Source organism: Prenolepis imparis, unplaced genomic scaffold (genome assembly GCF_030444845.1).
Source record: "Prenolepis imparis isolate NDT839.2.m4 unplaced genomic scaffold, iyPreImpa1.0 SCAF_8, whole genome shotgun sequence".
Classification (NCBI taxonomy): domain Eukaryota; kingdom Metazoa; phylum Arthropoda; class Insecta; order Hymenoptera; family Formicidae; genus Prenolepis; species Prenolepis imparis.
The window spans coordinates 15,296,274-15,313,435 of record NW_028141166.1 but is presented as its reverse complement, the minus strand read 5'-3'; the positions used below and the strand labels follow the sequence as shown (position 1 = coordinate 15,313,435).

General features: G+C 34.2%; 1 protein-coding gene across 1 annotated transcript in view; it reads left to right on the top strand.

The window, feature by feature from the left end:
• Nucleotides 1–11,973, top strand: part of LOC145939481 (lachesin) — an 89,575-nt gene extending 77,602 nt beyond the window's left edge. The window contains exon 5 of the mRNA XM_083043811.1: nucleotides 6,757–11,973. Within this exon, the coding sequence (XP_082899937.1) occupies nucleotides 6,757–7,169 (413 nt within the window). The 3' untranslated portion in view covers nucleotides 7,170–11,973. The remainder of the gene's footprint in view (nucleotides 1–6,756) is intronic.
• Nucleotides 11,974–17,162: the final 5,189 nt, after the last annotated feature.

Sequence of the window (17,162 nt, the reverse complement as noted above, 5' to 3'; positions counted from 1 at the left end):
TGTTTGTGAACAAACAAACAAAAATAATTCAGAATAAGAGAAAGGATTTTTGAGAGAAATAAAACAGAAATATATATTTACCTAAATATCCGAATATTTCTCTTGTTATGTTCTAACAACATCTTTTATACTTTCTCTATTACGTTAACATTAATGTTTCATGCCGATAGATATTACCTGGAATAAATAATATTTCATAAATTTAGTATATAGAAATCTTTATATATATATATATAAAGACAAAATAAGCATAAAACTAAATTAAATAGCAAAAGATGATTCTATCTACTTACTTAGAAAATTGAAATTTGTTATAGGAAAATATCTTTTATCTAAAATGTTACATCTTTCTTCAAACAGAAAAACTTTCTATCAAATATATAAATGTATCTTTATCGCAATAATTATATATTTGTAGAAAGTATATATATCTTTTTAGTATTTTGTTTCTGTTAGAAAGAATTTTATAAAATTTTTAAAAAATTATACTGGAACTTTTATATTTCTTTTTGCAACGCAAGAATGTAACAGGAACATAGCTTGATTAATATCATTTTTCAAGAATATCTGTTACGCATTTTTACTTGTTTACAGTTAATATTAATTTTCACAGCTTTTATAATTGTATGCTTTAATTATTTTAATATTCTTTTGTACAAAAGAATTTTAAAATCATCTGGTAAACATTGTAATTTTATCTATATCATTTTCTCGAGCTTTCATGTTTGCTTCTCACTATTTCTTGCACATGTGAATTACACTCACATATGTGAGTCTTTCTCACTGCTTCTTTCATGTTTATGTAACGTCGTCTAAAATGCTTTCGATACATCTCTGCCCACACGCGTTTCTTTTAGCCTCAACATTTCAAAAGACGAGGGTGAAAACAATTTAAGGAATTGAATGCGACGGATCAAGTCGCATATTGATCGGATTGATTTTACATTAGGTTGATATGATTGCGTAACGCAAATATTTAAAGTAAAAGAAAAGATGATATGCAGGATTAACTTAATAATTCATACGTTATAATAATTGTGTGACTTCACAGACTAAATATCCATCTTCATAAATATTACTTGTCTCTTTCCTCAGCTAATTGATCTAGTTGATTTATGCTCTAATTATCAATAAGGTTATTTATAAATAAATAAAGAAATATAATGATATAATATAAAATTGTTTATAATATAGAACGCAACAAACTGTGTTACATATGTGCATGTATGTGTGTTTGTATAGATGTGTCTATTATTTCATATATGTATATAATCTAAGTAACATTTCTGTAGGATCGATTTATTTTAGACGACTTATTATAAGATGAATCACTCGCGCTCTGTTTACGTTTTCTTATTTATATCAAAGTTAATTTGCCAAATTTATAATGCCAAGTTGTTTATAATGCGTACTCTAATTCCTGACAGTATATATTTTATGTATGCAGCACCGTAATTTTCTCGAGATGTCGGTTCGTGTTTTTGCTTGGTGCATCTTGGCGCGCTACACGTAACTAAGGTCTTTTCTTACGTGTCTTTAATATTTATATTTCTCCCCGTAAGTGCTCTTGTCTGCAGAATTTAGGGTATTTTCCCCTTGTTGACCTTTTTATCGCATGAAAGCTTTGGAAAAAAGGTAGGACCTGATGAATTATCTATTATCAGATATTAGAATGCTCAACAATGTTAACAGAAGCATGAGCTTTTGCTTTCATTATTAGGATTTTGAAAAAATTTTAACGCAATTTTATAATTTAAATAATAGATGCTTGCTCACTTAGTTTTAAAGTTAATTATTCCAGCTTTTATATTAAATAAGTTTTATTTAAATTTCTACTTTGTCACACAATTTGCTACTTTGGGGCACAATTAAATTGAACATACTTAATAAAGTTAAAAATATGAAAACGGAAATAAATTTATTACTTATTACACATTTACAACGAGAGAGATTCTATTATCTTTCATAAATTAATAGTTTTACTTGCATTTAATTCTTTCTTATTGATTATTAATTTAATTCTAAGTCATGTCCACGCATGAATGAACTACTTGCATTATTTTACAAAATAGAATAATTTTGTAAAACGACACAGTATATATCTGATTATCCTTCTTCTAATTAACTAAAAATAACTGCGTGTTTTATTTATTTAATTATGCGAGTATAATAGTCATATGCTTAATCAAATTTTAATTTTTGAGGACGCACACACACGCACACACACACACACACACACACACACACACACACACACACACACACACACACACACACACATATATACCCTTATGAAGAAAATTGAGATAAACCTGTCGAAACGCACCTACATATCGGCAAGTGGATGGAAAAAATCCAATTGAGAATACTAAGAATGAGAACTCAGAGGGGAAGGTGAATTTAATGAAGGTAGTGAATCGGAAGGAATCCGGAGTATAACTTTCGAATCAATATAATCGTGATATTGTCTTTGAAATGAAGTTTTAAACTCGGCCTTAATGAGCTCTCATTAAAATACAATCGGCGCGCCGAGCGAGACGCGAGGAGACTCCTTCGTCCATTTGTTCCAACTCCGAGCATATTTCGTTCTTAGAGGATCACCTCGAGCTCTTCTCTTTCTCTCTCTCTCCCCTCCCTCTTTCTCTCACAGTATGTCTCTTAGCGAAGTTACTTTGATTTTGATCACCTGATAACGGCACATCGTCCTTAAGTTTCCAATAACTGATGTGCGAGTATGCGCGATATTATGTTCCATGGTACTTTATATAAGCCGCCCAATTTCCTGCGCGTAACATCTCGAATTTCTAATTTACACAGCCCTCTTAGTTTCCCATTTAATTACTACGGATGGCATGCAGCACGTCTGATAAGTCGCGAATGATACTTCACCAACCGTATCGCTGTTATTAAATGGCGTAACATTTCTTTTCCACACCCGCGAGAGACTTTGAATTATTAATCCTTAGCGGACCGATGTTATTTCTCACGTGATATAGTCTATCTACGCCGCGATATTTATGTCGGTTTTATTACACTTCTGTGTAACGGGATGAGAGAGATAGCAACGTTTCGTTTGCATTAATGGTCCGCATTGAAAATTTGTTTTGCATTACATAAAAAAAAAATATCACGAGGATATCCGAAAGCGACAAAGAGAAATAAAAGTTTATGAATTTATTCGATTATTTCATGATACAGATTGCTATTTAATATAAATCAAACTCGAAAAAGCGTTGCAATTGAAACTGTTTTATATGTATGTACAAGGTGTGAATGCATGAAAGTAAAATATATATCACAAAATATCAAATCTTTTTTCAAAATTTTAAAAATATGAAAGTATTGTAAAAATACGTATATACACACATGTAAAAAAAAACCTTTTCAAATCAAAAAGATATTGGTTTAAATGTATTTTACCAATTATAAGCTATTTGCAAATCCCTTTTTTTTTAATACACGCATACAGTTGAGTGATATTAAAAAGATGCAAATTTATCGCGTTGAAATAGTCTGTGCTGTTTTGTTGTCGGAGCACTTAGATTTCTCGTCGCGAGAAGAAAGCAAGAAGTCTGTAAACGCAAGAAGAGAAAATTTATCATGAACCCGGAGCGAGTTCATAATCGAAATGTCGCGTTTTACAAGAACGACATTGGGATCTCTCGCCGCGATAAAGCATCAAGGGGTGGCCCGCGTAAACGCTCTGTAAAGGCTGTCAAAAAATTGTTCAGGCAAGCATCGGACAAGGGCGTACGCTCTAGCGGTTCGAAACTGCGACAGCTCCCACAGGAATCGACGTATACTCACTCCGGGGCCTGGGGATACCCTCAGATCGCGCGCGCAAACGTTTCGAATCACATTTTGACTATCGTTCGCGGTCGTGACAGTAGTCGGCCAGTAGTAAAAGCGTATCTAGAATGGCTGGAGTGCGCGAATGTTGGTCGGCGTGTTTACAGTGTTCCCCCCTCGCACACCTGATCCACTATAATGCCCTTCACTCCTCCTTCTCCCCTGCATCCCACCCTCATCGTCGACGCGCGGCGTGTCAGGTCGCGTCGAGTGAAAGGGTGAAATGCGCCAGGGCGTGAGCGGACTTAAAATTCGCCCTCGCTCCTCGCGAGATACCGCAAAACGTGAGTCATCTCGACAGTATTTCTCAAAGTCAGGATCAGAAACTCCTTCTTAGTCAAAATTCTCCCGTGTCATGAAACTCAACCGATGCTTATTATAAATGATGCCTGCGAACGTATAAGATATCGTTCTTATCATTCATGTCGAAAACGAATTTTATGAAGTTGTAATGGAATAAGTAATGTAATAAGAGTAATGTAGAAAATAATAATTTATACAGTGTAATATATGTATATAGATTTTACTTTTATAAGATGTAGAGTCGCGATTTTTTTTCCTATTTTTATACTTACTACTGTCATACAAATAATATTCATCACTGATAAAAATGTCTAACACACTGCGATGTGTCAATAATATTTATAAAAATCTACTGTCGGAGCGAATGTTTTTGAAAATCAATCAATTGTTTGAAATACTTGACATCTAATACGATGTGCTTCACGAAAGTAGATAACCAGCAGCAAACGTAAATTTTTTTCCAAAATGTAGCTGTCAAAATATCAAATCATATCACGTTCGTAATCGTTTTGAAATGCTACACCCAAATCATGAATTTATCAATCCTATTTCGATTTAAATATTTTTCTGAGAATTCTCTCTCTGTGTCATATATTGTTATTGATTTACAAATTTCAAAATCAATATAGACAATCGAGAATCCAGATGAAAGAATAAATGGCTTGAATTTACGATGAAACTTGTTAAAAATTCTATGCGAGTACAACAATTGATAACAGGAACAGATATTAAAAGAAGATTATCTTTCCATGATTGATTCCATTTTTGATTGATTAGCACTACATGGCGATAATCCGTAATAGTATAAGGTATTATCGCTATGCATACGCAATTTTCAATTTTCATTAATATGTATCATTTTCATTCAAATAACTTTGTTAGGTTTAATTAAAATAAACAGCTTTTAAATAGAATATATTAAATTTTCATGATTAACATAAATGAATATCAGATATCGATTGTTGACTTGATTATTGAACTAATAATCCTTTTAGACTGATTGTTCTAAAAATATATCACGTTACACTGAATACCAACTGATAAAGTAATTAAAGCCAGTAAATTTTGAATTATGAAATTCATAATAATACTCTCTTGACGCTATTATTTTGCGCGGTTTGAATAGAAATAGCAGCAATTGTCATTCTCGAGCGTTAAGTTGTCATTCTCGCCAATATAAATTACAATTTCCGTGAATAGCAATATTTATCACAGGTGACAACTATTCTACAGAGAAAAAGTACTCTATGGAACATATTATCCCAGAACATCTAATTGAATACTTAATTAATAGATAATAACTCAATGGGATGAATTGTTCCAGAAATTAATTACCTCAAGAGATTCACTCTTACTAGGTAATTAATCACGATGGAAAACACGTTTCGTTGAATCACATTGTCCAGTAAAAAGAGCTTTCTTAGATCTACAAAATATTGTAAGTTTTTTTCAACATTTTTATAATCATACGTAATAATAACAAATAAAATTTTTTCTGCTCAGCCTGTATTTCAAAGCTTAAGTTGAAATAAAATATTAATATTTTTATCGTTGTAATAAAATATCGTATATCGGAATTATAATCGATATTCTTCAATATCTGAATGTCATAAATGCAATTGGCATTCGACTAATGGAAATAGCAACATGCGGACTTGTTACTCCAAATGAAAAGTTAATTATCAATCGGATGCTTTCATACAAATACTGCTTACAAACACGTATATATATGTAATACATTTTGCGTGTTAATTATAATTTTAATATTATTGGATAAAACATTATGTCAGCATTTCCGATAAATCACCCTGCTGTGGCAATTACATCAATTGCCTATTCCACAAATCTCGTAGACCAAATATCATTGGGGTTTTCCTCGTCAGAGAAGTATCGAATTACGACCATTAATAAATTACCGTATATTTGATCGTTAATAATTGCCAAATTACAGCGCATGTATGTACACATATTTAGACAGCTATTTTGAATAGTTAGTCGAGTACGATATAAAGACGAATTTTGAAGTAGCTAAACTTTTTAAAAAAGTGGATGAATTAAATCATTGTCGTTCGCATCTTTTGATTGATAAAATTTAAAAACAGTTTATTAGGATGGATTTATTAAAAAGTATTTCGTAAATTATACACTTGAACAGGGTATAATATAGATATAAAACTTGAAATTTTATATATACATATATTATATATTTTTTTGCCGTGATAAGAAGATTAGCATAGCGAGTGATTATCTTCAAAAATTCATCGCGTTTAAAGATGAATCTTTTTTAAAATGCTACGACAGAGTGATAAATACGGAATAATATGCCATTTTTCTAGCAAAATTTTTTATAGTAGAATAATAATTTTATACGCGATGAATTTTACTTGAATTTTTAAAGATAATCGCCCGCTATGGCAATCTCCTTACCACGATAATCATTTGAGAAACCCTGATGCTACGTGCCCGAGATCCTGTCGCTCCCCCGTACGAGCTATTCTCTCTTCCCGTTTCCCGCACACCCATAGCAGTAAACAATACCGCCCCGACGTCTATCCAGGGCTATAAGCGGCTCACGTCTCACGTGTCACGTTCGGCCATTTTCAGAAGCCAGAACGGAGATAGCCGGCCCGGCGGAGAAATTCGTGAGGCCCGGCAGCACGCTGCAGCTTCACTGTCTGGTGAAAAAGTCGACGGAGGCGCCGTTATACGTCTTCTGGTACCACAATTTTCGTATGATCAACTATGACGTCGATCAAGGCGTGAACGTAAGCACCGATCTCGCAAATCGGGAAAGCTGGCTGGAGGTGCCAAGAGCGTCCGACCGCCATTCGGGTAATTACACTTGCGAGGCCAACAACGCTCACCCGGCCCGTGTCCTGGTGCACGTCTTCAAAGGCGACAATCCCGCCGCTATGCAGCACAGCATGGCATCGTCGCCGTCAGTGATGGCTTGCACAGCTTTGCTCACCATGTTCGTCACGCTTAAGCTGGTATTGCAGACGAACTGGACCTTGTGACGTGCGTGAGTGTAAGACTCCGTGCGTGTTCGAATCCGAAATGTGTGTTAGCGAAATTGTGTAATGTCGTCATTAATCGTGTCTCATTCTTTCTCGCGGATTGTATCGTGCAAGAATGTGAGTGCCCTAGTTTACTCGCCGAAGTTGTAGAACGGCGGTGTAGAGTCATGGTGTTTCCAGTTGAAGACGCATCGTTGTTATTGATATCAGTGGCATCGGAACTCTCTTGGAGCTGCGAGATTGGCTGTGATTGATTACTATCCCTTTAGATTATCAACTTTGCGCAATATCGAACAAAATAACGTCGACCAGCTGTGATCATTTGCGCCATCGAGCCATTTAGTCCACTCTACGCGCGTTTAATTACAATTCAATGAGGGATATGTAACAATGCAGCATGCTAATGCAAAGCAGGATATCATCACTGCAAGATTATTAATGATCGATTATCATCTGTTAGTCTGTGTGTATTCAGGAAATATCATGTCTCAAAACAGAGATTGATATAATAAAAGTATCGTAATGGGTCACCTGTTCGCACACGTAATTGAACGGTTATCTGTCGGACCAAAAAAAGTTCAATCCTATCCTGGAATAAAGTGCCATCATAACTTTCAGATGAATCACACTATATCATCCGTTCTTCTATCGATCGATCGCTTACATTCCGTGTCGCATGTTGGAACAAGAAATATTAGGTCGTAATGCAGAGGCAGATGGTATCGAAAGAGCGCTGGATTAACTCCCGCTAAGATAATATTCACGATCGATCGTCTACGATTCGCGTGCACATTCGATGGAATAAAAATTAACGTTAATACAAACGAAGACAGCCTCATCAATTCTCTCTTTCAGCAGCTGATACGAAGAGTTCGATAAACCATATCGACTTCGGTGCAAACTGGAATTTCTATGCGCGTGAGTATGAAAACGTATATGTATACGAATGAAAGTTGTTAGAGAGACAGAGACTCTGATTTATTTACGCTCATCGGACAACTTATGCAATTAAGCGTTAAGTTTAAAACGGTAGAAAAAATCACACGCGCGATGTAGATACTTTATCGAGAGTGCTCGTCCTACTTATGGCGCGTGTGAAAGTAAGATTGATAACGCGGGTCGGAACTATTCGTGATACATCAAACTACGATGCGTGAGCATCACCGATCGCCAACGACGGATGCATTAAAGTAACGTCGATGATACATTTGCCGTCACGACGCAGCGTCGTTAATCGTACGATGCTGTTAGCTGCTTTGTTCGCGTCTTGACAGGTGCCATAAATACAGCAAGGTGGAAGAAATACAGCTCCGAGAAGTTACGAAAGTAACATCTTTTCTCACGGACGGCCTAAGATGCTTTACTGGCAAGATTTTAACAAGGATTAACGAACATTTAGAATGTGATATTATTTTCTTTCCGATGCACCGAGTTTGATGAGTGGTACACGGTGGACACAAGTGAAAGTAATGTCGAGACTTAAACAATAACAAACTCAACTTGCTACTATGTATTCTATTGAATGGCTCTTCGCAAGCCGAGCGCGCATACAAGCGAACATCTATTAAGTACTCTAGGATGTGAAACTATCGTGCCAAATTTCTTTTATAATTCAAAGTTTATTGAAAGTCAAGTTTAAGAATTCTTCAGACTTAAACCGTTCGCATCGATCAGCAAAAGATGTTTGTATTTGTGAAAAAAAATCTTTTCCACTAAATTCAATCTGATAATTTCATCAAAAATTTTTGTTAAAATTTTTGCGTAAATCTTATTCTTTAATTACACTGTTACTGATTACAATATAAATTCTTCTATTAAAATTCAATAAATTAACAAATCGTTATTGAGATGTAAAAATATATTAATAAATTAAATATAAGTCTTTCTCTCTTTCTCTCGTATTTTAAATAAATAATAAAATGATTAAACTTAGTTGAATATAACAATGCATAATTTTTGGAATATGATACATACTATTCGTAAAATTAAATATTTCATATTTATATTATTAAACAGATTTTTAAAAAAGAAATTAAAATGAAAAGAAATTAAGAGTGTTTATATGTGCAAAAATTATAATCGCAAATTTGATCAATTCGCATCTTTCAATATCAAAGACGATGCGATCGGCTTAAGTATAATGTTGTGCATAATTAACGATGATAAAATAAGTGCAGTACAATCACATGTCGCGTTTATTTCATCTTTCACTAATTCGAACATTAGACGCAATGTTTGTTCAATCATATTCATTTTACTGCTTCGCTCGAAATATTCGAAAAAGAATTGCAATGTTCCTTTTTCTAATACGCAAGTAATGCTCTTTTCCGCTCTTCGACGAGCGTAAAACGCATGTACTCGAGCGACAATCTATCCGACGTGATTGATGTTACAAGCAAGAGTGCGGTGAACGTGCTTTCCCGATAATGAAACGATAATTGTTTAATCGGTCTACGACGAGTGTCACAATTAGCGACGATATTTCCAGGCCGCCGCACCGCCATTTCGCCGGCATAATTTTCCCTAATTTGCCTGGATGCGACCTTGCTCCGAAAATCAGAGCAAGCTGCTAACCTTGCACGCGTGCATCCCCCCGATCGAAAGTGCAAGCGCTGGCTGCCGATAATCCTTAACCGCGCGTGAATATCCTGACACTGACAAATTACGGAGTTTAGAACTTGTTAATCTTGATTATCACCCTCGTCACACACGTATAGACACATACACACAGAGCACACCGTCGCTGATGCGCGCGATGAAAAATTGTGGGAACGGCTGTAGGAACGAACGAACGAGCGCGAGGCCGACAAAGTTAAGAAGTATGTGTATATTGCGTGTTTTCGAAAGTTTCCTTTTAAAGCTGACGGTAAACTACGAACTGCCGGAATCGCCGAATTTAATGCACAGCATCCGCCGGAAAGTTGGCACAACGCGAGCGAACTTGAGCCGACTCTATCGCTGAACGGAAAGAATTAATTAACTGACTTTAGAAACTTTAGAGATACATTTATTGTCAAGAATTTCAAGACAATAGTAAATTTTAGATTTTTTATATCTTTGAGCACAGCAGCCGTTTCATATTTATTCTTATAAAAATAATTGACAATTCTTTTCCTCGCGAATCGTGTGTTTAACACGTTTTTTCTTTGGATAAAATCCTATTCGCAAAAAAAAAAATTATCAATTAAAAAAGATAAATAAAACTTAAAATTGTTCTAATTATACGTAAGAATATTTTTTCTAATATTATATTAGAAAAGTCACGTTGTTCACAAAATATTATATTTTCGATGATTATAAATTATTACGAAAACCCTTGATTTAGTGAAAATCTTGCCGAATGAAGGAACGATCTTGATTTATTCGAAATATTTGGTATACTAAAGCACATATGATTTGTAATAGTTCCGTAATTTCTGTCGGTCGGGCTCGACTTGAGCGAATTCAAGCTGCATCCGAATGTATAAGCGACACACGCATGCACAGAATAATCTTGTATATTTGGTCTACGTAGCCGGCGCACATAATTAATCGCGATAATCCTGCCGTGATGCAACGCAGCCTAACGATATTATCCTCCGTCGTTGCGCCGCTGACCTTGTTTATAACGTCGAAATTAGTTATACCCAACGTTCACGAGAGAGATCGTGTTTCTGGTTACGAGTTGCAAGGAACATCTCCCTGCGGATTTCAGCGTACCGTCGCGCATACAACGCGTTGCTCGCGTTTAACCTTGGGGCGTCGTGCTAGGAATAGAAACAGGTGGTGAAAATATTTGATATTAATAAATGCCACTGAAAGTAAAGAGAACAATTCGGTCTTACCGGCGAGACTTTTCCGATGTGTATCAATACGCGCACGATGCTCCGACTATGATTTTCGATCTCGTTTTCTCTTCCCCTCGCACAGCTGGCTTCTGCTCTTTTCACGTGTATTTTAGTGGTGAAATATCGTGGAAAATATGTCGCGCTGGATTTATTCGCTGTCGAAGCAGCAGACTGATGCGATCATGACCTATTGTCCGTTTCTGATGATTGCTACTTTTTTGTACGTTTTGCCGAAAAGCAAAATCCGCTGGATCGCTTCGATCTACTAGACTTGTTTTCCAAAATAAAAGTGGCGGTCATGTCACTGTACGCTTGTGTGATGATTGATACTTTTTTGCCGTTTTGCTGAGAAACAAAATCCGCGATTTTTATCGTTCCGATCTAATGGATCCATGTGACTAGATAAAACAAATATAGAATGCGTGATTTTCGTTTCAAAAGGTTTATTTTTTATAAGTTATTCCCTTTTGGAATGACCGGTTCAATTAGGCGAGTGATCAAATATACCGCGTATAATTATCAAAAAAGGAATTTATGATCGCAATAAATGTTTCTACCCATCAGCGGGCACGAAAAAAAAAAACGAGAAAAGACGGCATATCCGGCGATCGGCGGTGCTGCGAGTTTGAATATTTGTTTCATTTACCCCTGTCTCCTCCATTAATTCATTATCCTGTAATAGGCGTCCCCAACGGCCATATATCGTACATTTTCGACGGGAATAATCCCTCGTACTGCGAATGGCACTCAACGAACGCACCATTCAGCGTCGTTGAATGAAGAGTTCTCGCTGATGTGTGAAAATCCGCGCAGCAACTTCTCCCGTAGAGTAAGAGAATGTTAATGACTGGACAATGCTTTCAAGGAGAATCGATCGCTCGACGTGCGATTTCAAGTAACTAAACGGTAATATCTCTGTAACTACATTGTCTGAAATATATTGTTTAATCATTAAGCGTATAATAAATGGTTTAAACAATCATCTATCGATTTTTCAAGTACAATTACACTCTTGTATGTTATATTTTAAAAATTTTTAACAATTATACAAAATATTTATATTTATGAAAAATGATATAAAAGTAATTTTACTTTTAATTTTAGCAGCCAATTATTTTCTGTTATTACCTCATTTAATTTTTTGATGATTATTATTTTTTCATCACCATAAGATATATATTTAAATATGACACAATTTTTCCTAGAAGAAAAACAATTTTGCATTTAAACTCAGTGTAGTGTTCTTAAATAAAATGCAAATTAATGTTAATATATATTAAATGATATGTAAGAAATGAACTGTAAACTATGATGAATTGATGTAACACATTGCAGGATTCAAACAATTTACATTATTGGTATCTCCGGTAAGTGTAATTATCACGTTGCAATTTGATGCGTTGACCTCGATAATATCAGCGTGCTAATGACATTGTTTACCACATTAAAATTGACGTTCCCGTTCGACCGGCACATGTCGATTAGTGTGCCATGCTCGAATAGCGCACAGATGGATAACTTCTCATTAATTTACGAAGGAGACAATTACGTTCCTGAATAGTCTCGTGAAATTTGAGGATATTGTCAATTAATGGCACTGCATTTTTAACAACACATCAATTTACGATTACTGTTTAGTTGTGTCTATTTACAGATTAATATATTTAAAAATTAAGCATTAAAACTAAGAATTTTCTATAAAATCTTAGATTGCCATGAAATTATAGTTCACAATTATATTTAAAAATAAACTTATGCTATTTTAAACAAATTGTCGAATTTAACTATTTTTTCAAAATTAATCTACAGTTATTATAAATATAATGATTAATCGCTGAAAAATGTAATATTGTCAATAGAGACTACTAATATTTATCTGTTATACATATATTCTTGTACTCTACATAATTGAATATTTAAATATCAGAGTTACAATTTTATATTTTTTGTAGTTCAAAGTTTAAAATATTTTTTAATTTTTAATTTTAATAAAATTATTGAACACATATTTAATTGTATAATTCCAATCCATTTTGGAAAGATACACTCACAGATATATCTACACTTTCAAAAGATAGCATTCAAGCGTAATAACTTGTACAGGATTTCTCTATGATCTCTCTCGTTCTGCACACAAAGTTAAATTCCGATAATCGTTTGATCCGTATAGACTATTAGATTAAAGCTTCGTATGTTATTCCATAAATACGAATGCACTGATGAAACAGTATATAGCCAAGAGCGCTGATTACCTTGAGCAAATCAAATTTGCACGATTATGTTCAACGAAACATAATCTTATTCACGGTGCGGAAATTGAAATTTTAATTCTGAAATATACCGTTTCCTCGCGACCAAGTTCGTGCAATCTAATTACGATCGAAATTATCCATCCTGCGCGCCGTTTTCACGAATCTAATTCTTGATACAATGACAATACGATAATTTCGATAATTTATTTTGTTTTTGCAAATTCTCTGTTCGCAATCAAACGTTTGGCAATTTAATTTAAATTTTTACTGTAAATATTTATAAACGAGAATGAATTAAATGAGTACTAGCTTAAATCGAAGAGAATTAGTCGTTGTATCTGCTTATCTTGATTGATTTAGTTTAACGTTAAGTTTAATGTTTTTACATATATTTCATATCGGATATGTGTAATAAAACAGATTACATAGGAAAAATGTGATATTTTACTATTAAAAAAGAACAAATAATGCCATTTTTTAAATAAACTGTCATCATATTCTTTATCAAATAGATAAGTTTGATTATAATATAAGTTTATTTAATCGATTACTTGATAATTAGCGAGTTTCCAGCGACTTTACAAGTTTCCTGCTTGGCAATGCGAAACTCCTGTATACATACGCGTTACTTTGTAAGTAATACATCACTTATACATCACTTGTACATTATAATGGATAGTTTCTACAAAATATCTAAACATGTAAGTATTTCATTAAATCGTTATTGTTCAACAACGCGCGTATCAGTATTTAATACGTTATATGGAGAGTATGTTTATGGATATTAATAAGTTATCAATGTTATCATTATATTATAATTTTAATAATTTATACTCAAGTGAATATTTAAAAAATTTTTTTTGAATATTCATGATATCTGATCGAAAGAACATCACAGAGATTTTTCTAAATGTTTGTGTTATTTCGGTTTATGCAGAAAAACATTATTATTAAAAATTAATCTACCATCAGATTATAAGTGGCTTCCAGGTGATTGATTACAGGATTTTTCGCGTCGACCAGCCCGGCAGGCGTTAATCTCCCAATCGCGCACTAAACCCGTTCGGGTTTCACCCTTCCAGCCGATCTACAAATAACGGTACATAATAATCAGGTGAGCGCATTCACGCCCAAACACAAATCAACAATTCCGGAGTAAACGACTACCCTTTCGGAGTCATACATTCGATACGCTCCACGAATGCGGGGAAACAATCGATTCCAAAATCTCTTCTTTCTCCAGTGCGGCGAGACCCTTCAACCGATCGGGAATTGAGCGCCCCTACGCCGATCCCGGCCGACATCCCTCGATATCTCTGGGTAAATATGAAGCTCACCCGCACATTCGCGCGTAAACACGTTGCATATCGATGCGGCGATTCCATACAATAAAAAAGAAAAAAAAAGAAATAAAAATTTCAACACACACATAGGCACAAGCGATGTACACGTCGACTCTGTCGCGTCGCCGCGCGCGGCAAACCAAATGGATGCTGCATTTGCAATCAGCGTCCGATATCCGAGCGTGCTAAATTTGAATCGTTAATATCGCGCACCGACACGTCGGTCGTCATTATTCCAGAAAGATGACTCTAATCTATCCGCGCCGTCTCGTCATAGGCGTAGGACCGACTATATTGCTGATTCATGTCTTCGATAGGAATACCGTGTAGTTAGTTAAGCGCGGTCAAATCTCTCTGTTTCTCTCTCGGCTCACCACTCGACGATTCGTGACAACCTTCCTCATCGTATCAGACTCACTACGGATCTCGAAGTAGTGCCGGCTGTCTACATTGGGATAAAACCCGGATTATTATGTGTACCCGCCGTATATATCTTCCCGGACGAACGTACAGAAGGGAGTGTCAGTGTGAAAGCCATGACGGATACTGCCCTCGCTTCTGATAACAATGCCGATAACCGCTTGCGCGAATCCAGTCGTGCCATGGTGTCCGTTGTTACGTCCGTTGTTACGAGCCACGGTTGATTAATTCACGTTGATTTTAATTTTCTCGCCGGCAAACCAGAGAGCTCAAAACACACCCAATTGCGGAACAACAATGTGGAAATATCTTTGTTCAACAATCCGATTAACATCGCATCGCTTTGTATTTTAGAGCGTTAATTAAAATAAGCTGTTAAAAAATAAAATGGTGAAAATATTCGCGGCGCGCGAAAATCGCGGAAGCTGTGTGCAACATAGATACAAATTACTTAATCCAGAGATATTTAAATTACTGATAGAAGAAGCATATATATATATATATATATATATATATATATATACACACATTATATCTGCAGTACATCTAATGCAGTTATTTGCAATTCTGCGTTACTTTGCATATTTTACGGCCAGTCATGACATACAATTCCCGGAGACTCCCGTATGAGATCGGATTAACGTCAGAGAGAACAGCTTATACTATCTGCTACATTCTTACTTACAATAGATTAATGCAAAAGCAAAATTATTATTATTATTATTATTTTATTGTATACTTGCATTAAACTAACTTTAAAAATACTCGAGAACAATTGGACATAGTATAATTTTAACTGACATTCATGTGTAACATATGTAAAATCTAATTAAATTTTACTTGTAAATAAAATAACAGACCTAAATAAATTAGATGTACTTTTTCATTCTTATAATAAATAGATATTATATACATCGGGGATATAAAGATCAACAAATGTTTAGTCAAGCAAATGTGAACATATCTCTCCTTTTAGATATTTAATCAAATATCTTAAATATGCGTCTCTCTTGATATCTTTAATCGTTCTCATAAAAAATATTTTTTATTATAACTATTTTTCAATCTCTTTCTTTCTCTCTCTTTCTTTTACCGATTTAATTGTAAACTATCTACACATTATAACATTTTATAACAATCTTATTTAATAAAATAATCTTTGAATAATATATGTATAATCAAAAATGCTTATCAAAATTTATAAATATTTCAACGGACATTTTGTTTCTTTCGGTATCTAACATGATATAGATAGTTCCGATTGTGCTTAACGTAAAAATTATGTTCTTTAATGGTGAAAAGAACAACTTATAACATTTTAAGCGAGCCAAGTAACATTACGAAAACTTTTTCGATATTTGAAATTTAAAACTTTAGGCTTATAAAAAGTTTTAGGACTTTTATAAAAGAATATTATTTTTTTTTTTCTTTTATGAAACGTTGGCAGGGAGTAAGACACCATGTGTATGTATATTTCATAGCCTATGTTTAAGATACGAGATGCAATTTTATTTATTAGGATAAATAAAAACAAGCTTAATATAACTTTCATATATCTCTGATATTCATAAACTATCACAATTACATTTGTAGAAAACTATTTCTGTCCACAAGTTATTAGTAGAATTTTTTAGTAATTATCTAAATATTATCTTTGAATATATTTATGGCAAATTATATATCCACAAGTAATGAAAATTTGGAAACTCTTATGTTAATATACGAATAAGATAATATTATAATGCGCGGTTATTCAATAATACCAATTTTATAAATTTAATGCTTCTACAACATCCATAAATTTCTTCATTTTCTAATTAACAATATAACAAGCATTTAGAAAATCCATTAATTTCTATATTTGAATAGATCTTTAATTCACGTCATAACGTTCCGAAATTCTTTTGTAATATTTGATGACATTTGAAATAAATTTTAATTGCCATTTGCTAATGAATTAGATATATCAAAAGATTATTAATGAAAGTCAAATAATTTATTTGCTATTGTTAGCTGAGTGATCATTTCATTGATTCACCGCGACTCTCGTCCCAAATCATATCGAAACCGCTAAGGACGACGAAGCACTTGAGCAATCAAATCAAGATCCCCGGATAAGGACCACAATGCGCTCTCCGGTCATAACCATCG